Genomic DNA, 22,641 nt, shown 5'->3' with positions numbered 1-22,641 from the left:
TGCAATTCTGCTGAGAGTTATTGTGAACACGAGTGAAGTGAAACTTCAGCGCTTTGTCCTGACCAAGTAGTTAACTCTTCCTTTTATTTCAATCTGATTAATTATCTTTGAATGTGCAAATTTCATATCAAAGAGTTCCCAGTGCTTTAAAATCATCTCTCTGCAGAAGTGCCCTGATTGAGAGAGGAAGGATTTGGTGCAATGGTCTATCACAAGGTCCAAGATCGATGGAAAAAAGGTCTCCTTTCTTTTAATGTTTTAAAGGTGTCCAGTGACTTTTGTGAAAAACAAGCAAATAACTAAAGCCAATAGGACAAGGCTAAGGAATGACGTTGGCTGTAAATCGGAAAAACTTGAGCTTTAGAAACTTGTTGGAATGGGGGAAGATGGAATAAAATCAGGAGCCCCACAGTTTTGTGGCTAAGGGGCAAAAAATTAATTGGAGTGGAATTATTGGGGAAAATTTAGTATCCCGCACGAGGCTGGGAACCAATTTAAATATTAAGGGCCATTTTGCCAGGTCACTCCGCACTCTCACTCTGGGTGGCATTGGGTGGTGGGGCGGGATTTGGGGAAGTGTCTTTCTAAGCAAAGAGGGGGCTGTAGGCAGGGAAAGTGCAGGGTCACAGCCCTTTTCTTTGGGGATTTCATTGGAGGCTGCTATCATTTTTGGGGTTGTATTTCCTGCCCACTTTTTTAGTGGTAGAGCAGGAAACATCGCCATTCAAAAGATCTTGTCCACTGGATCGTTTAGCACAGAAGGGGGTCCTTTAGTTCATTGTGCCTTTACTAATCTGTCCAGACTGAAAGCGAAGACAAACATATCATGGGTGGGATTCTCCGAGCTACCGCTCCGAAATCGCGATTGGCGCGGGGGTGGAGAATGGGTGCCAACGACGGAATCCAGTCCGACGCCGCTCCCTCGATTCTCCTCTCCCCGGAGAATCGCCACGAACCGCCCACACGCGGTCCATGCAGCGCGGGTAGGGGGCCATTGACAGAGGACCCCCCCCCCCCCCCGCGATTCACCTAGGGTAACTGGCCGAGTGAGGAAAGTCCAGTGTGAAACACCCGCGTTTTGATGCTGGCGTGGGGACATCGCCCCATTATTGGAGAATCCCGCCCAGTGTCTCCATCAGAAAACCCCTCTACATGATGATACCATGCTAGTTGCTCATATGGAAACTCAGCTACAAATGATTATCGCCCCCATGCTTGTAACCTGTTCTGCCTTACTATAAGCATCAAGAAAATTGTGGGCCAGGGTATCACATCTCCACCCTTAATCACACTATGTCACACCCCACTGGACATGGTCAGCAATTCTGCTACCTTCGGTCCACCGCGACAGACAATGCATCTCCTGATACAGAACTCAATACGTGCTTAGGGAAAGAAGTCACCACCTCCAGCCAACTTACAAATTCTGCATGCAATAACTTCTTCACACCAAGATGCTCATTTATGAGGCCTGTGTTTTCAGCACCTTGTTGTCGGGCTGTGAAACATGAACGACTTAAACTCAATGGCTTTCACCTTTACTGTTTGCAGCACATTCTAGGCATCTCATGGAAGGACAGAATCACAATGCAGCAGTCCTCTCAAAGGCTCATTCCCCACGTATGTTGGTATTCATCAAGAAGAGGTGACTTTGCTTAAACATAGAAAGAAGGATGCTGGTGACATCAATAAAAGCAAAAGGCTATAATGAGAATAGGACCATTACGGGATAGACAGGATATCACTGATAAGAATGGAATGATGGCTGAAGTATTAAATACTTATTTTGGTATTTAGCAGGGAGGTAGAACAGGTAGACATGACATTGAATGATGCGATGAGTAATGAAATAAGTGTGTTCAAAGCCTAGGAAGGGATTGCATTAGATAAACTAATCAAACTCAGAGGATAAAAAAACCCTTGTTGCAAATGATTGTATCCACGTATTTGAAAAGAATATAGGGAAGAGATAGCAGGGGCATTACTACGCATATTTAATAATTCATTAAAAGGTGCACAGGAGTACTAAAAGACAGGCAGATAGCTAATATAATTCCAGTATTTAAGAAGGGAGACAGAATATGCCCAGATAATTATAGACCCAGCATCAGTGCCAGGTACTCTTGGGGGTCTTCCAGGGGAACAGAAACCCCATGTGCTTGCCCTCTGGGCACAGTGTCACCCTGCCACCCAGACACCTTGGCACTGCCAACACAGCACCCTGGCACTACCAGACTGGCAATGCTGCCTGGGCACCAGCCTGACACTGCTAAGGTGCCTGGATGGCACTGCCAGCTGGCAGTGGGCATTGCCAGGGTACCAGGTTGACGGTGACAAGGTGGTGTTTTTCCTGCACTGCAGATCGGGCCCAGGGGTACCCTGCACGGGTGCGGGAGGATACGGGGGAGCCTGAGGACCTCCTTATAGGTGAGTTGGGGCTTTGGTGGGGTTCGGGGTTTGCATCAGGGCTTGAGAGTTTGGGAGGCCATTTAAAAATGGCGTCCCGATCTCCTTCGGTACTGAGGAATTCCAGCGAACTCTAAGTGAAGCCTTATCGGGGCGTTCCCAAATGGGAGTTTAACAGCGTGGTGTTTCTCACCGCTCCGATCGCCGGGAAACACGACTCTGTTCCCATTCGGGTAGATCCCACCCTGTAAGTTTATTATTGGTAAATGAAGGTCAACGCAGATAAATGCACGGTAATATGATTTGGTAGGAACAATAGGGAGGTCACTTATTATTGAACAAAGGGAACTTGAGGTGCAGCTACACCAAAAGGGACTGGTTTAGCTCAGTTGGCTAGACAGCTGGTTCATGATGCAGGGCAAGTTCAATTCCCGTACCAGCTGAGGTTATTTATGAAGGCCCCGGGTAGCACGGTGGCACAGTGGGTTAGCACTGCCGCCTCACGGCGCCGAGGTCCCAGGTTCAATCCCGGCCCTGGGTCACTGTCCGTGTGGAGTTTGCACATTCTCCCCGTGTCTGCGTGGGTTTCACCCCCATGACCCAAAGATTGGGCAGCACGGTAGCATTGTGGATAGCATAATTGCTTCACAGCTCCAAGGTCCCAGGTTCGATTCCGGCTTGGGTCACTGTCTGTGCGGAGTCTGCACATCCTCCCCGTGTGTGCGTGGGTTTCCTCCGGGTGCTCCGGTTTCCTCCCACAGTCCAAAGATGTGCAGGTTAGGTGGATTGGCCATGATAGATTGCCCTTAGTGTCCAAAATTGCCCTTAGTATTGGGTGGGGTTACTGGGTTATGGGGATAGGGTGGAGGCGTTGACCTTGGGTAGGGTGCTCTTTCCAAGAGCCGGTGCAGACTCGATGGGCCGAATGGCCTCCTTCTGCACTGTAAATTCTATCTATCTATCTATGTGTAGGGTAGGTAGATTGGCCACGCTAAATTACTCCTTAATTGGAAAAAAATGAATTGGGTACTCTAAATTTATGAAGATTATGAAGGCCTTCTCAACCTTGCCCCTCACCTGAGGTGTGGTGATCCTCAGGTTAAACCACAACCAGTCAGCTCGCCCCCTTAAAGGGCAACTTTACTTACTTGATTGGCATCTCTTATGGGACCTGTTGGTGGGCTGCACTTCATATAAACCTTCCTCCCGTCCCTATTTACTTATGACTACTTCTTGTGACAAATTTTAAATCAGTACTCGAGCATCTGTTCAATGACCTGAGTTGCTGGAGATGTTCATATCATATGAAAGGTTATGGTGCTTGCTTGGTTTGATGGTCTGTCACCAATTAATTTTGTTCATAGTATAACTATAACTGGAAACTGCAATAGCCTCTGAGGTAAAAAGAAGATTTTGACGAACAGCTGAATGTGGTCTCGTGTTTCATCTTTTTCTGATTACCTTTGACCCCAGAGATCACTAAGACTTTGAGCTTCGATACGGTGAGCAGTGTGATTAGGAATGCATTGGCATGAGTTATTTCTGAAATAAATTGACCTGTGTTACAGATAGAGCTACAGTGAGATGCCAGGAGGACAGAGCCCAAGCTCTGTCTCAGTCGAGGAGGGCAACTGACTCCATCATTGTACCAGAATGCAACGAGGACGGCTCCTATGCAGAGGTACTGTGGGGAATCAGTGTTAATCATGCGGTGTTGAAATCGTGTACAGATAAGACGTTAGGTATGGTACTAGCATGGTATCTTACCAATCATAGCCTAGTAAACCAACTGGAGTGTGAAGTTACAGGAATAATTTCATGTGTAACTGAGAAATTGGAGCATTTTATTCTGTAATCATTCTTGAGCTGTTAGAAAGAGTGGAATGTCACTCCTTCGTGGAATACAACTAGACAGTGGGCCACTCACCCCTCAGATCAATTTGGATCAGTGGCATACCCATGAGCAGAACATTAAACTGCCTTTGCAATGTTGTCAATGTTGGTATTTGTGGCAGGTTGGTAACTGAATAAGGACTTCAGTTAAGTAGATACCTGGAGGGAAGCTGTTCTCAGAGAAGGTAAAGGGCACACTTAATCGAGGTATTTAAAAGAGTTTTGATAGAGTAGATAGAGAAAACTACTATCACAGGCTGGAGGGTTAATAATCAGATTTAAGATGATCTGTAAAAGAGTCAAGGTGGGGTTTGGGTGGAGGGGGAGATAGGAGAATTATCTTTTTCACAAAACAAGTTGTTACAAGTTTCCACACAGGTAAGTAATGCTCACCACAACAAACTGTTCTGAACCCACAGCTTTGTGACTTGGGCAAGGATGCTCATGCTGCCACCTAGCCAAGGACCTTCTGACGCAACTGGTGAACTGGACCAATTATCAGCATTTGTGAAAGCAATTATTCGAGATGAATATTTGATGTTTCAGTTACTCGTGAACTACAAAAAGAATCTGAATTCCGTGTGACACAGTGGCCGGGATTCCCCGGATCGCCACACGGAAGGTGGTGTGCCGGCCAATAGTCCATTGACTCTGGCACGAGCGGAAGAATGTACCGAGTTTATTATCATTACACTCTTGGAAAGCTGTATTTACACTATCACTCTGAAAGGCACAAGTCAGGAGTGTGATGGAATATTCTCCACTGGCTTGGATGGATGAAGCTGCAACAACACTCGGGAAGTCGATGCCATCCAGGACACCGTCCACTTCATTGGCAGCTCATCCAGCACTTTAACATTCACTTCCTCCACCAACGACGCACCATAGCTGCAATGTGTACGTTCCACAGGATGCAATGCAGAACTCGCCAAGGCTTCCTCAAAAAGCCTGTTGCCTCTACCACCTAGGATAAGGGCAGCAGTTGCATGAGAACACCAACACCTCAAAGCGCTCCTCCACATCACACACATCCTTACTTGGAGGTATATTGCTGTTCGTTCACTGTTAAGGGGTCAAAATTCTGCAACTCTATATCTAATTACACCATAGGAGCCACTGCAATCCACTAAAAACACACTGCCACATTCCCAAGAGCAATCAGGGAAAGCAATAAATGTCATTCCTGCTTGCAATGCAAATATTGGCAGAATGAATTAAAAATGATACATTGTCCGAATGCGTGGTAATTGGAACAGTCAGAAGTCCTGTGTATGATTCAATTTGTACGACAGGGTAAACGTAACAGACTTATTCGACATTCAGTCAGAACTGAATGAGCCAATGGAGTTGGGAATGAGAACAGCCTGCTTTGACCAGATGTAAATGAAACTGCTGAGGGATATTCACAACCATTAGACGGAGAGGAGAGGGAGCAGCGTAGAAATGAGGCATGATTTCACCAGAGGACCAGTAAAAAAAATATGATTTGAACAATTTTATAAGGAATAAAATTCTAAAATAAACAATTAGTTGTCAGTTGGTATTGTTCTTCCTCTCTGACTGAGAATTTAGAAATTAGACTGGGAAGTTTGAAGTCATTTCTTTCTTCTGCGACCTACATACGATGTTTCTTTGGTAATATAGGTGGAATGTTGGCTGGTAAATATGAGGGTGGAGCGCTGGTCTGAATGTAACATTGGATGGCTAATGCTTGCTAGCTGCGGAGAAAGAATTATTAGCCTGTGACCAAACAATGACATTGAGGCCGAGAATGAATTAAACCTTTAGCCGATGAACTCATCCAATCGACATGAGTTGATTTATTGCTCACAGAAGTTGAGCAGTGATGTAAGACTTGGTAATGCGCAGCATCGATTCACGATTTGCTCACTTGTCCGTTCTGTCTCGTTTCTCTCACTGAGAAGTCAGAGTGAAATACCAATGCCAGGAGTTCAGGACACCCTGAAATTTGAAAACAATGAGGAACTGGGCAAGGTAAATGTATAAGTGAATACGTGACGCCAAGCTTAATTTATAACATGTTGTAGGTGGGGGGGGCAGACTATTTTGGGATCCTGAGAACAAATGAGTTACAGTAAGAGGTTATATGATCAGCTTTCACTTCAATACGATGAGGAAGCCAAAGGGAGAACAGATGTTTTGTAGCTTGAGGAGAAAGTTATGTTCCTGGTATGTTTGTGGATATGTTGAAGTGGTCCATTTCAGAATTTTATAGGAGCTGAGGTTTAAGCCTTTCTTAGTGATTGTGGTTGTCGGCAGCTGGCTTCTTGTACCAGTGTGCAGCAACCTTGTGCTATGGGGTTATCACTGTCTGTGCAAGGACACACTTTGGGGCCTGGCGCCTCTGAAGCCCTGAACCAGCTGAGGTTCTGTCAGCTGCAGAGAGAGAGAGCTTTCATTTTATATCGTAAGTTTCATCACCTCAGTACATCCCAAAGTGTTTTACAACCATTTAATTACTCATGAAGTGTAGACACTTTTCGAAAGTATACAGCTAATGTGCACAAAGTAAAATCCCACAAATAGCTATGACAGTTTTTTGAGATGTTGATTAAGGGATGAATGTTGTCCAGTACACTAAAATTCTCCTGCCCTTCTTTTAATAGTATCATGGGATCTTTTATGTCTACCTGAGTGGGTGTGGGGTGGTTTGCAAATTGGGTTTTGCTATAGTTGTAGACTCTACTACCTGATCAACAACTAAGGCTCATTTCGGGGATTGCATGGCACAATGATAATTGAGTTGCTGATTAATCTTAATTAATCTATCATTTAATTTGTTTACAACATACTGAGATCTGACATGAATTAGATACCCAGAGAGTTTGGGTAACTATGAAATGAATGAAATGAAAATCACTTATTGTCACAAGTAGGCTTCAAATGAAGTTACTATGAAAAGCTCCTAGTCGCCACATTCCGGCGCCTGTTCAGGGAGGCTGTTACAGGAATTGAACTGTGCTGCTGGCCTGTCTTGGTCTGCTTTCAAAGCCAGCGATTTAGCCCAGGGGGCTAAACAGCCCCCTATGGGTCCTAAGTCATTATTCCTCTCAATCATGCTGCACTTACAATTCATGTCTTAAATTATTCAAGAGTAAATTCAAGAACTTCAGGCTGCAAGTGAGGATGTATATTAAAAGTTAAAGCCATGCAAAAAGAAAGGGCCTGGGATTTTCCTGATCTTATTTGCTTGCTAACAGCTCTGGTGGTATTTTTACCAATACACTATGGGGGCAGTCAAGATTCTTCATTTAGTGAAAACGTACCAATGTACATATGAAAAGACCTGCAAGAAAAAAAAGAATCATCAACCCACTGTGATAGTTAATGTTGTGGACCATTCACAGCTTGCTTGCAACAGAGGCAGAAAATCTGTTGCCATTATAAGAAATATGTTATTCAGCAATCAAGTACACTCCAGGATGTCTTCACAATCCTAATTAATTTACCATCAAACCTTCTTAACTGGCAGGAGAGCTGTGGTGAACCGCTGCAATAGATGTAAGGTAGGACCTGCACTCCAGGTTCGCCGGTAGCTCCTGCCGGCTGGCTCCGCCCAGGGAGAACGGTATAAATATGCATGACCTCCAGTGCCCTGCCATTTCGCCAGCTGCAGCAGGAGGCCACGCATCTGACTGTAATAAAGCCACAGTTGTCCCCAACTTTAGTCTTTGTGCAATTGATCGTGCATCAATTTATTACAGTCAGATTTTCCACAGAATGGATATCCGAATTAAGCCCGATCGCCTGCAGCTGGATCTGCACTCGCCCAACGCCAGGAAAGACTTTACTCACTGGCTAACATGTTTCGAGGCGTACATCAACGCGGCGGACCCCGCGCCAACGGAGGCTCAGAAGATAAACGTCCTGTACTCCAGACTGAGCTCCAGCGTGTTCCCGTTGATCCAAGACGCCACGACTTACACAAAAGCAATGGAACTCCTCAAAGAACACTACGCGCAGAAGACGAACACGCTCTTCGCCAGGCATGTACTTGCCACCCGCTCGCAACTACCTGGTGAGTCCATCGAAGACTTCTGGCGGGCCCTAATTCCACTCGTCCAGGACTGTGACTGTCAGGCCGTCACGGCCGCCGAACACGCGGATCTCCTCATGCGGGATGCCTTCGTGACGGGGATTGCTTCGGACCGCATCCGAGAACGATTGCTGGAAGGGGCCACGCTCCTTGGAGACGAAAACCTTGGCGCTCTCCATGACGGTCGCATCCCGTAACGTACAATCGTACCTCTCCCGCCACGCTGCCCACCCTTCTACCCATTCCTACCCCTCCTGGACCCCGCAGACGACCTCTTCAGCTGGGGCCCTGCCTTCGCAATACACCGCACGCCGATCTGCGCACCCCGGGGGGTCCCCGCTGCTACTTCTGTGGTCAGCAGAAGCACCCCCGCCAACACTGCCCGGCCCGCACTGCCGTTTGTAAAGCCTGCAGTAAAAAGGGCCACTTCGCGGCTGTGTGCCAGGCCCGCGCAGTCGCTGCAATCGCGCCCGCTATCACCCCCCCCCACGCCAGACGCACAATGGGAGCCGCCATCTTCTCCTCCCAGGTCCATGTGCGACCAATGGGCACCGCCATCTTGTCCCGACCCCGCAATGTGCGCACCATGGGCGCCGCCATCTTGTTCCCCATAGGGTCCCCGGACATCCCGACATCGGAACCGCACACGCTCGCCACCCGAAGCATCTGATGGCTACCCGCAGTTCGCTTCGATGATGTTGGACCAATCTCGCCCGCACAACCTGGCCACTGCGTCGACGACGGTTAAAATCAACGGCCGCGCGACCTCGTGCCTGCTGGAGTCCGGGAGCACCGAAAGCTTTGTTCACCCAGATACGGTAAGGCGCTGCTCCCTCGCGGTCCACCCTGCCAATCAAAGGATCTCTCTAGCATCTGGATCCCACTCCGCTCTGATCCGAGGCTTTTGTACAGTCACCCTCACGGTCCAGTGCGTAGAATTTAGTAACTTCCGCCTCTATGTCCCTCCTAATCTCTGCGCTGCACTCCTGTTGGGCTTGGACTTCCAGTGCAACCTCCAGAGCCTCACCCTCAAATTCGGCGGGCCCTTACCCCCCCCTTACCATTTGCGGCCTCGCAACCATCAAGGTCGATCCCCCCTCCTTTTTTGCCAATCTAACTGCGGATTGCAAGCCCGTTGCCACTAGGAGCAGACGGTACAGCGCCCTAGGACAAGACCTTCATCAGGTCCGAAGTCCAGCGGCTGCTTAAGGAGGGTATTATCGAGGCCAGCAACAGCCCCTGGAGAGCCCAAGTGGTAGTTGTTAAAACTGGGGAGAAACCCAGGATGGTCGTGGACTATAGCCAGACCATCAATCGGTACACGCAGCTCGAAGCGTACCCCCTCCCATGCATATCTAATATGGTCAATCAGATTGCGGAGTACCGGGTCTTCTCAACAATTGACCTGAAATCCGCCTACCACCAGCTCCCCATCTGGAAGTCGGACCGGCCGCACACTGCCTTCGAGGAGGACGGTTGCTTCTACCACTTCCTTAGGGTCCCTTTCGGTGTCACAAATGGGGTCTCGGTCTTCCAAAGAGAGATGGACCGAATGGTCGACCAGTAAGGTTTGCGGGCCATCTTTCCGTACTTAGATAATGTCACCATCTGCGGCCATGACCGGCAGGACCACGATGCCAAGCTCGATAAATTCCTCCGCACTGCCACCCTTCTCAACCTGACCTACAACAAAGAGAAGTGTGTGTTCAGCACGACCCGGTTAGCCATTCTCGGCTATATAGTCCAAAACGGACTTCTCGGGCCCGATTCCGACCGCATGTGCCCCCTCATGGAACTTCCCCTCGCCCACTGCCCCAAGGCCCTCAAACGTTGCCTGGGGTTCTTTTCCTATTACGCTCAGTGGGTCCCAAACTATGCGGACAAGGCCCGCCCACTCATCCAGTCCACCCAATTCCCCCTCGCGGCCGAGGCACAACACGCTTTCGCCCGCATCAGAGCAGACATTGCCAAGGCCGGGATGCATGCAGTGGACGAGTCACTGCCTTTCCAAGTAGAAAGTCGCCCTTGCCGCCACTCTAAACCAGGCAGGCAGACCCGTGGCATTCTTTACCCTTCATGCCTCGGAAATTCAACACTCATCCGTCGAAAAGGAGGCCCAAGCTATCGTTGAAGCTGTGCGGCATTGGAGGCATTACCTGGCCGGTAAGAGATTCACTCTCCTTACGGACCAACGGTCGGTAGCCTTCATGTTCAATAACACACAGCGGGGCAAGATCAAAAATGATAAAATCTTGCGGTGGAGAATCGAGCTCTCCACCTACAATTACGAGATCTTGTATCGCCCCGGTAAATTCAACGAGCCCCCAGATGCCCTCTCCCGAGGTACATGTGCCAACTCCGGGCCCTACACGACAGCCTTTGTCACCCAGGGGTCACTCGATTGTACCATCTGGTCAAAGCTCGCAATCTGCCCTACTCCCTCGAGGAAGTAAGGACAGTCACCAGGGACTGCCAGGTCTGTGCGGAGTGCAAGCCGCACTTCTACCGGCCAGACCGTGCGCGCTGGTGAAGGCTTCCCGCCCCTTTGAACGCTTCAGCGTGGATTTCAAAGGGCCCCTCCCCTCCACCGACCGTAACACGTACATTCTCAGTGTGGTCGATGAGTACTCCAGATTCCCCTTTGCCATCCCATGCCCTGATATGGCGTCTGCCACCGTCATCAAGGCCCTCAACGCCATCTTCGCTCTGTTCGGTTTCCCCGCCTACATCCACAGTGACAGGGGATCCTCATTAATGAGCGATGAGCTGCGTCAGTTCCTGCTCAGCAGGGGTATAGCCTCCAGCAGGACGACCAGCTACAACCCCCGGGGGAACCGACAAGTAGAACGGGAGAATGGGATGGTTTGGAGGGCCATCCAGCTGGCCCTACGGTCCAGGAACCTCCCAGCCTCTCGCTGGCAGGAAGTCCTCCCTGACGCTCTACACTCCATCCGGTCACTATTGTGCACCGCCACTAATAACACACCCCATGAACGTGTGTTTACCTTCCCCAGGAAGTCCACATCCGGGGTGTCGCTCCCGACTTGGCTCGCTGCTCCAGGGCCAGTCCTTCTCCATAGTCTCGTCCGACTCCACAAGGCGGACCCCTTGGTGGACAGGTTCACCTGCTCCACGCCAACCCTCAATATGCCTACGTTGAGTCCCCCGACGGCCACCAAGATACTGTCTCTCAGGGACCTGGCACCGTCAAGTTCCACCCCAACACCCCCCCCCCACCAATGCGCACCCCCCCCCCCCACCTTCCACCGCGCCGCCAATATTGACCCCACCAGAGCACCCCACCCCTCCCCTTTTCCGCACAAGAGGACAAAGAGGACTTTGGCACGCTCCCGGAGTTCCCCCGATGACTGGCCAGCATCATCACCGCCACCACCGCCATCGGTGCCACCTCCACCACCGCCAGCACCGACTTCGCCGCCACTGTTACGCCGCTCCCAACGAAGCACCAAAGCACCGGACCGGCTGAACCTTTGATGGACTCCGGACCGTCAACATGGACTTTTCTCTCCCTACCACTGTACATAATTGCACTAATTGTATGTAGTTTCACGTCACCCCCGCCGGACTCATTTTTAACAGGGGGTGAATGTGGTGAACCACTGTAATAGGAGATGTAAGGTAGGACCTGCAGTATAGGTTCGCCGGTAGCTCCTGCCGGCTGGCTCCGCCCACGGAGAACTGTCTAAATATGCATGACCTCCAGTGCCCTGCCATTTCGCCAGCTGCAGCAGGAGGCCACGCATCTGACTGTAATAAAGCCACTGTTGTACCCAACTTTAGTCTTTGTGCAATTGATCGTGCACCAAGAAACATAGGAACAGCAATAGACAATCCAGCCGCTCAAGCCTGCTCCATCCTTCAGTCAGATGATATCTGTTCTGTACTTGCTTTCAAACCATATCCCTTGAGTGTCATCACCGAATCAAGATAAGAGCTCCTTCGTATAAAGGGAAAGAAGTGATAGGGCCTAGTACCTTTGAAAGAAAGTTCTCAAATGCTGGAGAAGAGCGAGTAACTGAGCTCATAATTGAAAGGCCAACCTCTTGGCCTCGTTGGGGTTTAGAAGGATGAAGGGGGTTCTTATTGAAACGTACAAGATACTGCGAGGCCTGGATAGAGTGGACGTGGAGAGGATGTTTGCACTTGTCGGAAAAACTCGAACCAGAGGACACCATCTCAGACTGAAGGGACGATCCTTTAAAACAGAGATGAGGAGGAATTTTTTCAGCCAGAGGGTGGGGAATCTGTGGAACTCTTTGCCGCAGAAGGCTGTGGAGGCCAAATCACTGAGTGTCTTTAAGACAGAGATAGATAGGTTCTTGATTAATATGGGGATCAGGGGTTATGGGGAGAAGGCAGGAGAATGGGGATGAGAAAAATATCAGCTATGATTGAATGGCGGAGCAGACTCGATGGGCCGAGTGGCCTAATTCTGCTCCTATGTTTTATGGTCTCTTGCAATGGAGTAGAGAGGAGTGGGGAACCATCAGTAATCTAGAGTGGAAGGTGAGGTCTGAGTCATCTGGCTGGAGAAGGTTTGCTGGCAGCCAGGGTTTTAGATTGAAAATTAGGACATGAGCCTTGACAGATAGGTGATGATGTATATAAAAAGAAGCATTTTTCTACATACCTGCATGTGCACCACAGTCACGCTTACTGACGTTAGATTTTACAATAATTTCTTTTTTTTAACAGGTTCAGTGTCATAAGTTAACCGGCTATTGCTGGTGTGTCACACCTGAGGGCAAACCAATTGGTGGATCTTCAGTCCACAACAGGACTCCCACCTGTTCAGGTACTGGACATACAAAGGTCTTTAACTTTGTAGCTTGGTAATTGTCAATTATTCCTTTATCGGCATTGAGAGCTCTTGGAAACCAAATTCCATGTTTTGCTTATTGGAAAATATATTTATAGAAACATAGAAAGTGAAAGAAATGCACTTAGCTTCAGCAACTGGTATATGAGGCACTCATTGTGCTTTGTAAAATGTTGAGATATATTTTGTGACTTACTAAAATTGCAATGGTTTTGGGGATTTGGGTAGCGAGGTAAAAATGCTTAACTTGCAATTTGCCCTTCATCAACATAGCATTCCAGCCGTCCCACTTTGCATTGGTTATTGTTCTTATATACCATCTTAAAGTAAAAAGAAAGTTGAGTGATAAATATGGTTAGGACACTGAGGAAAACTCCCTTGCACTTTGAAATATACCATGGTATCTATTACATCTGAGAGAAGGTCTTCTTCGCCCTTCTGATGGTGCAGCATTCTCAGACTTCATTGAAATGTCAATCTGAGTTGACAACCATGAGTTTGTGCTCAAGTTTCTGGACCGGAGCTTGAACACCCAGCCTTCTGGCTTCAAAGAGGGAGTACTACCCACTGAGCCTTGGGACAGTCAGGTGTCTTTGTTCACTGTGGGAAATGTGCCCTCTTTCCTGCCTGGAGTAGCTTTACAGCAAAAGAGAAAATAACCCTTCAGCTGATATCAGGGTTTGAGGTGGGCAGCGCATCAGTAAGGAGCCATTTAATGGTTATTAGCTGCAAGATCTGTCAGCGCACAATGTCAGCGATTGGGAATTCATGCTCTGGAGAATCACTGCCTAACTGGTGAGACATTGCACTTCCCAGCTGGCTCATGCTCCAGTTTGGTGTTCAGCACCAATCCACCATTTCATGAGTCCCTACCTATACCTGGTGCAAAGTCAAACTGTCTGTGTTGACATCAAGTACACCACTGATTTAGTAAGCGACTGTTCCTTTCAAAGGTGTAAAGTTTCTTGATTTTTGCTTAAAATAAATAAAACATCTCTAATTTGAGTGACAACCCTCTCCCCCAAAGCAAAGATTCCCACAAAGCGATTCTTCTGGATCATATAGATATCAACAGAGGAATGTCACTTTAATAGCTCTTCTCATAGAACCTATTACAGGAACGTAATACAGAGAGCGTTGAACAGTAGGTAATTTATCCCATTTTTAAAAATTTCCAGATTCTACAAAGGACAGAACGTCACAGCGGGGTCGTGACACTAGCAGGATGGGTAAGTGAAAAGCTTTTAGCCATTGCGCTTAACTCTGGTTCAACCCTGTACTGCTCCCTTGTCTGAACAGGCTGACACGGTTATGGACTACAATATCATAAAATTCACTAACCTTGCACCTCTGGTACCTGGGAAGGCAGCGGTGTAGTGGTATTGTCACTGGATTAGTAATCCAAAGACCCAGGGGATGCTCTGGGTTTGAATTCCACTAGGGCAGATGGTGGAATTTGAATTCAATTTTAAAAAAATCTGTAATTAAAAGTCTAATGGTGACCATGAAACCAGTGTCGATTGTTGTAAAAACCCATCTTGTTCATTAATGTCCTTTAGGGAAGGAAATCTGCCGTCCTTACCTGGTCTGGCTTACCTGTGACTCCAGATCCACAGCAATGGGGTTGACTCTCAAATGCCTGAGAAAAGACAGCAAATGCTGGCCCGGCCAGCAACGCCCACATCCCATGAACGAATAAAAAAGAACTCCATTGTTCTGGCCTTAACTAGAGTAATTACATTCAGTTTTGGGTGCTACACTTTAGGAAAGTTGTGAAGGTATTGGAGAGTGTGCAGAATAGATTCACGGGAATGGTTCCAGGGATGACTCTACTCAATGCGTCCGCCAGAGACCATCCTCTATCTCTCCTCCTAACTCCTCTTCCCATTTGTGTTTCAGTTCCTCAGTCTCCATTTCCTCTGACCCCATGAGGTCCTTGTAAATGTCAGAAACCCTCCCTTCTCCCACCCACATTCTGGAAACTACCCTGTCCTGTATCCCCCTTGGTGGTAGGAGCGGGAAGGTTGAGACCTGCCTGCGTAGGAAGTCCCGCGCCTGCAGGTACCTAAACTCATTCCCTCCCGTCAATTCAAATTTCACCTCCAACTCCCTCAGGCTGGGAAAGCTCCCCTCTCTAAACATATCTCACATTCTCTCAATTCCTGCTCTCTGCCATCTCCAGAACCCTCCATCTAGTCTCCCCGGGGCAAACCAGTGATTATTGCAGATTGGAGACCAGACCGATGCTCCCTCTGCTCCCACATGTTTCCTCCATTGCCCCCAGACTCTCAGGGCCGCTACCACCACGGGGCTGGTGGAGTAACGTGCCGAAGGGAACGGCAAAGGCGCCGTTACCAACGCCCCCAAACTAGTGCCCTTGCATGATGCCGCCTCTACTCGCTCCCACACCGACACCCCCCGCCACTTTCTAATCATGGCTATATTCGCCGCCCAATAATAATTACTAAAATTCGGCAGCGCTAGCCCGCCCTCCCCCCGGCTGCACTCCAGCATCCCCTTTTTTACTCGCGGGGTCTTACCCACCCATACAAAGCCAGAGATCACCTTATTGACCCGTTTGAAGAAGGACCGTGGAATAAAGATGGAGAGACACTGAAACACAAACAGGAATCTCGGGAGGACTGTCATTTTAACTGTCTGTACCCTCCCAGCCAGTGACAACGGGAGCATGTCCCACCTTCGGAAATCTTCCTTCATTTGGTCTACTAGTCGGGCCAGATTTAAATTGTGTAGCCGTTCCCATTCCTGCGCCACCTGGATGCCTAGGTACCGAAAGCTTCCCCCTCCCACTCTAAACGGCAGCTCCCCCAATTGCCTAACTTTCAGCCTTCTAGGCATTCACCCAAGCTTCTACACTTTAAAGGGCAATTAAATTGACTGTGAATAAACCATTTCAAAGGTTTCCACCACTTTAAAGGGATAACTTTCACCTTCATCTCACAGAGCTTTGAACTGGGCACACTTACAGATTTATTAAAGCGTTTAGGGGTATAGATGGGATCACTTTCACTTTATTATGAGAAAATGTTAATTTTTCCATACTGACTGGCTGTTTAAACACTGCAGATGGGGAGAGCAGCCAAACGAGCCCATCCCAGGAAGGACCTCTGACCTGAACACCTCCAGCCTAGCACAAGCCCCCCTTAACCCCACCTCCCATGAATGACCCCCTCTGACACCCGGGATGCAATTGTTGGGACGGTAATTACTCCCTCGTCACTTCTTGGACTGCAAACTGCCAGGTCTGCGTTCCTCAATACTTGCACCAAATCACACCCATGTGACTCCTGTTCGGGGGGGCGGAGTGGGAGCGGGAGGTCGGAGCATCATGGGCAGGAGCTGAATCGGGCTTCCAGTCCATCAATCGCATTCAAACAAATGCTTATTAGCCCGTTATGGCTGATGGGGCGGGCTGGGAGACTCACGGCGGGTCTGACGCCCACCACAAATTCTGATTTTGGCCTGACACGCTATTCTGCAGCCGATCGCAAATCTCGCTTCTGAGGGAGCATCCCGCCCTCGAAGTTTAAAAAGTCATGTATTTGAGTTCCCATTAGAAATCAGCTAGAAAAGTAATTTTTACATTTATGTATTTTCAATAAACCATCATTGGCAAATCCTTTGTCACCACCATCCCAGAGTTCGGAATTTACTACCTAAACCCTTCCACCTGACTTTCTCCTGTAAACAGTCACCCAAAGCCCATTCTGGTCATTACTTTCAGTCACCAATACTAATGCACCCTCAAATTTCTGTTTGGAACACATTTGTCTGAGATCTCTGCATCCCCCCAGATCTGGACTATTGCATTTTCCTGATTTATATCGGTTCACCATGGGCAGCCGTGGATTCAGCTGCTTCAACCCAAAGCTCTGGCATTCCTTCACCAAACCTCCAACTTTCTTCCTTCTAAGATATTCCGTAAAACTTACTTCTTTGACCAAGCGTTTGTCACCTAGTCTAGTAGTTCCTTGTATAGCTCAAGTTTTGTCTGATTAGCGCTGCTATGGAACATTAGTCGATTTATTTTTGCTATGTTCAAGGCACAGTATAAATGCAAGTAGTTATTATGAAGGCCGTTAGCAGCTGTTGAATTTATTATCGGGGTGGAGCAATAGGGCGGCATAGTTGAATCTATATTACTGAGGGACTTGGTGTAATGAGAGTGTGCAGAGGTTTTTGGTAAATAATGCTTCAGGAGGAGGAGGAGGGAAAAGATGATAATGCTGCATCAGAACCACAACTATACAAGTCCCTTTCAGTTCTCCCAATCTGTCTTTTCAAGGCTATTCTCTCCTTCTGACCATCCATCCAAGAGCTTTGGTAGAATAGATAATACTAACCTCAATAATAGTGTCTTTTCGATTTTTTTCTTCTCTAATCCCAGAGCAAGGAATAAAGCTTCGACCTACCACAAGAACCCTGATTCGCAACACAGGTAAAGGTACGCAGCACTGATTGCTCTGTCCCATTGTCCCAGATGCATCTCTTTAACAGGGAGACTGCCTTAATTGCAATTATGGTATGTTACAAATTTAAAGAAAGAAAGATTTTGGCGAGGTGATTTCTCAAAAGTAAATACTTGCTGCATTTTAGTGCAATTTGTGAACAAATGGCTACATCTTGCTGTGTACTTTTTCATATAAATGGTGCCCCTTTATGGAATACAAAATAAAGACCTGGGGCGCGATTCAGCTAACTGGGAACAAAGTCCCATAGCGAATACATTAGCATACAATTCATGGGCGGGAAGCCCGATCCCCATTACACCCGCCCCCCCCCCCCAATGTGTTGCTCCCGATTGGGGGAAATCCATCAGGTGGCCTTTGAGGTAAGTATGGCCAAGTGCAGTCCTGGCACAGTGGACCCCGAGGGGGGTCAGTTCATAAATAACGTGCCCCTCTGCCTTTGCCCCAATGGGTCCTGGGAGTTGGGTGGGCTTGGACTGAGGGCTTGATCCTGGGTCCCCTGAGGATGGGAGTCCCATGTCTGCTCTGCCCCTTCCAGCCCTGGGCAACCTGAAGATCACCCTTGGCATGGTGCTCCCAGGCAGCCCTTCTGTAACATCATCCTCCTGGTCTGACATTTTAAACTCTGAAGTGGCCTCCTCAGCCTCAACTGCTCTGCCTGACAGCTGGTGAGCAGTCCAGGCAGTTCAGTGAAGAATCAATGCAGGAACACTTCCCCTTTTCTAACATCTGCTCCTTCAGCCAAAGACTTTTAAAACAGCAGCTTTTACAAGTGTCAGAGGCTTTCTCCAAAGCCCACACCACTGAAAAAGGATTCAAATCCCAAGACATCCTTTGAAATGCTAAGCATCCATTCAATTTTACAGAGCAATATCTTTCACTAGTCTGTGATTGATAGCTTAATGGTTCAGACACAGCTGCTTAGGTAGTTTGTTTATTTATCTTTTACTTCATGCTTGAATGCATCTCAAGTACTCTGCTTTGATGCTAATATAAACACTCTTGCTGTGATTGACAGTTCTTGATGCACCCAGGCAGCTAAGTGCTTTCTGCTGTTAGAAAAGAGGAAGTGAAATTAGAATTCCGCTTAGGTTTCCTTGTAAATATGCCGTGAGAACTTTTACATTAACCTGGTCAGGCAGACAGTGCCCTGGTTTAATCATTTAATGTTTTATACGAAAGCCTTGTCAGCTACCCTCTGTATTTGAATTCCTGATTAGTGCTCCATTAGTTGTAGCCGATATTTATCTCAACCGACAGATTAGTTGGTCATTGATTAATTGCTATTTGTGGATCCCTATTGTGTGCAAATTGCCTGCCGTCAAGCAAATCAAATCAGGTGCTTTGACATCCTGTTGTCATGTATGGCATTATATAAATCAAAGTATTTCTTTACTTTCTATTGTATCAAGCTGAACTCAATCCTGCCCCCACCCAATCTGCACAGGTAATTATTTCTCTGCAGGGGGGTCACTAGCTAGTGATTGGGTTCTAAAATTGCTCAGTTATTGATTTAACCCCTTCTTAACATGGAGTCACTGAGACCTGTTGTTGAATCATAGAATTTACAGTGCAGTGGGAGGCCATTTGGCCCATTGAGTCTGCACTAGCCCTTGGAAAGAGCACACTACTTAATCCCACACCTCCACCCTATCCCCGTAACCCCACCCAACCTTTTTTGGAGACTAAGGGTAATTTAGCATGGCCAATTCATCTAATCTTCACATCTTTGGACTGTGGGAGGAAACCGGAGCACCCGGAGGAAACCCACGCAGACACGGGGAGAATGTGCAGACTCAGCACAGACAGTCACCCAAGCTGGGAATCGAACCTGGAATCCTGTAGCTGTGAAGCAACACTGCTAACCACTGTGCCACCTTGCCGCCCATAGTGGTAATTGCACTAGCCGGGCATCGATCTTCAAGAATAGGCAAGGTAGCGAGTCTGGGACTTTCCCCCAACACATTTACTCACTTGGGTCTTGCAAAGTCAGATAAATGAAACCATTGTTCCAGACAAGATGTCCTTTTAAAGATTATCTACATCCCAACAGCCCGAAACATTGTTGGTTTTCGAGTATGGCTGTTTCAATCAAGTTTTTGTTCTTCTCTTGACAACTTTGAGGTCCCCCTGTGCCAGCTTCGCCACCAGAGAGATCGATTATTTGATCCTAGGTTTCCATCTGTTGGCAGGTATATCTGAGGTAGGCCCTTGACCCTCTCTACTCTCTGTGGAATATGGTTAATCTCTGGGTGCTGGCCTTCTTACAGTTCCAGTCACCCATCTCTCACCCTTCGTAATAATCTTCTCCCACCATCCACCATAACCGCCTTATTTGCATGTATTGGGTTTCAGCCCATGAATTAGCTGGAAGGTTAGTTTGGGACAGAAGACGCAAGTATTTTTTGTGTGCATGTGACTGAGGTGACCTGCGCATCCAACTGCAGACCGAAGGCAGCAACAATCCAATTCCAAAAAACTTCCACAGTTCTTTTGATTGGCTGTTCCACTTGCAGGTGAAGGACTGGATCGTCACAAGCAGAGGCCCATTGAAGACAGGCATAAAGATGCACTTCTAATATCCAAAAATCCAGGTGAGGTTTTGCGATTTCTCTTTACCATCCTCGCTGGCAGCGGTTGCGAGGTGGACTCACAACGGAGCATCCCGCCCAGAGTTTTGAGTCCATCTGACTCTTCTTCAGAGCTGGGGAGAGGTGCTGGTGCAAGAGTGGTATTCGTACCTAGTCCGGAAAGTTTGTGTCAAGGATGCAAACTGAATAAAAGTGACACTGAAAAAGGTTTTTCAAGTACTGCTCCTGAGGTCTCTTTGTTCTGGATAAGTTCTTTATGGGATCTCGGCCACAATTCTTCATGCAAAAGTGCTGGCAGCCAGACGGTCATGGGACAACACAGCAAAGCCCCACTTTGCCCTTGTCTTAACTATGCATAAACACTTTCCAGCAGGAGTCATGTCCATCGAGCAGAAACAGAAACTTTGGCTGTTTTTTTTCTTACCTTCAACGGGAACGTGAAGTAGAATATAGAGGCTTTTATACTTCCATAACTGGCCTGAGATTGGCTGAAGGGGAAATTTTGGAACTTTGTTGAACATCTAATTCATTCTATTCTAGGCGTCCTCTGCACCCTCTGATACTTAAATATGGCCCAAGTTCTTCCTAACCCACCTACTTTGATGATGGCCCTGCCTTTATCAATCCAATACTTGGGTCAGGTCTGAAAATCAGGTGCACCTGAATTTCCAATAAACCTTCCAAGTGAGTGAGGCTTTTGTTGGAGTGTAAGTCAGAAAATGATCAGACTAAGCTGATCCAAAAAAAAAACGTGATGCATGTATATGAGAGGTGAATGTTGAAAGGGAAATGAGTTCAAAGGTGAAAAGAAGATAGAAACGTAGAAGGATTTTCCCCCCTCCAATTTTCTCCTCTTTTGAAAATGCGGATTCATGCTGGAGGACAGCTCTGTGAATACACCCAGGCCTCCATTAGCCATTCATTGTGTATAAGGCTCAACACTGAGCATCCACAATTCACCCATTAACGTACTTTCCAGTCATCAGTCACTGGACAGCAGTGGGGAATAGAAGCCTACTCCCAACTCTCTATCTCTCTCTCTCTCTCTCTCCCCCCCCCCCCCCCCCCCCCCCCCCCCCCCACTATTGCGGTCAGGGCTACTAAAGACAATTGCTTCACCCAAACTAGGATCAAACATTGAGCAAAGACTAGGGATTGAACCTGGGATTTATCTGGGTCCGTGAACCTTGGTAAAACATCTGATGGCAGTGAACGTTTCAAGACCAGTTCACTTAATTAAGAGAAGCAATACTTGGTCAGAGTTCTAATATATATCAATTGGGACAAGGGGAGGAGTTAATAAGAAACCTTCTCCAATTGTAATATTTTTCTTTCTCCAGAACTTACGTATCCAGCCCTGTTGTTTCTCTTCAGTAGAGATGCCAAGTCGAACCGCAGTGCCAAGCTAGGTAAGTGAATCCAGTCATTGCCAGCTCTTTCTTCTGATGGTAGGGTGTTTACACACCGCCATTAAAATAGGGACACATCCCAAGGCATCTGTCAAATGAGGGGGTGGCGGGCAAGAGGAACATCTGATTTTGACAGGAGTTAGAGGAACTAACCAAAGGTATGTCAAACAAATAGGATGGGATTGTCCGTCTCGCCAGCCGGCCAATGGGTCTTCCTATTGTGGGGCAGCCCCACGCCATCGGGAAATCCGCGGGCTGCCGGCGAAACGGAGAATCCCAACAGCGGAGAATCCAGCCCATAGTCCTTTGAAAGGTTTGCATTTATAGGTTTTGCATCCATCTACTTCCTCATAAATTTCTCAAAGCAATTCACAAAGAATTGATTACTTTGAAGTGCAGTGACTGTTGTTATGCGGGCCAACGTGGCTGCCATATAAAGCAGAGTTAGATATCACAAATAATGACCATTTGATCAGGTTTTATTTCTATTCCCCTGTAGCTGGCTGGAAAAGACTAATGTTGACTCTGAGAGATCGATTTTAAAATTCTCATCCTTGTTTTCAAATCCCTCCATGTGGGGTCCCATCCCTCTCCATCTCTGTAATCTCCACCAGCTGCACAACTCCCCGGGATATCTGCACTCTAATTCTGGTCTCTTGTGCATCCCTTGGTATAAGCGTTCCACCATTGGTGGCCATGCCTTCAGTTGACTCGGCCCCAAGCTCTGGAATACCCTCCCTCCACCTCTTCTCCTTGCTTCTCCTAAACACCTATTTCTATGACCAAGCTTTTGGTTATCTGACTTAATAGGTCCTTGCGAGGTTTGGTGTCATTCTTTGTTTTAAATTGCTCCTGTTAAGCATCACGGGATATTTCATTGTGTTAAGGTGTATAAATGTAAGTTGTTATTGTCATAATATACATCAGTACATTATGGTGCAGTCACATACACACA

General features: G+C 47.6%; 1 protein-coding gene across 4 annotated transcripts in view; it reads left to right on the top strand.

The window, feature by feature from the left end:
- Nucleotides 1-22,641, top strand: part of LOC140402307 (SPARC-related modular calcium-binding protein 1-like) — a 300,157-nt gene that overhangs the window by 259,091 nt on the left and 18,425 nt on the right. For 3 of the 4 annotated variants that reach the window (XM_072489985.1, XM_072489987.1, XM_072489989.1), the window contains exons 3-8: nucleotides 3,975-4,087; nucleotides 13,073-13,172; nucleotides 14,375-14,425; nucleotides 17,605-17,661; nucleotides 20,203-20,280; nucleotides 21,618-21,686. In XM_072489985.1, the coding sequence (XP_072346086.1) occupies nucleotides 3,975-4,087; nucleotides 13,073-13,172; nucleotides 14,375-14,425; nucleotides 17,605-17,661; nucleotides 20,203-20,280; nucleotides 21,618-21,686 (468 nt within the window). The remainder of the gene's footprint in view (nucleotides 1-3,974; nucleotides 4,088-13,072; nucleotides 13,173-14,374; nucleotides 14,426-17,604; nucleotides 17,662-20,202; nucleotides 20,281-21,617; nucleotides 21,687-22,641) is intronic. The other variant, XM_072489986.1, reaches the window with a different exon arrangement.

The sequence above is a fragment of the Scyliorhinus torazame genome, chromosome 25, assembly GCF_047496885.1.
Source record: "Scyliorhinus torazame isolate Kashiwa2021f chromosome 25, sScyTor2.1, whole genome shotgun sequence".
Lineage (NCBI taxonomy): Eukaryota > Metazoa > Chordata > Chondrichthyes > Carcharhiniformes > Scyliorhinidae > Scyliorhinus > Scyliorhinus torazame.
The sequence above is the reverse complement of the archived record's forward strand: the minus strand, read 5'-3'. Positions and strand labels throughout refer to the sequence as shown.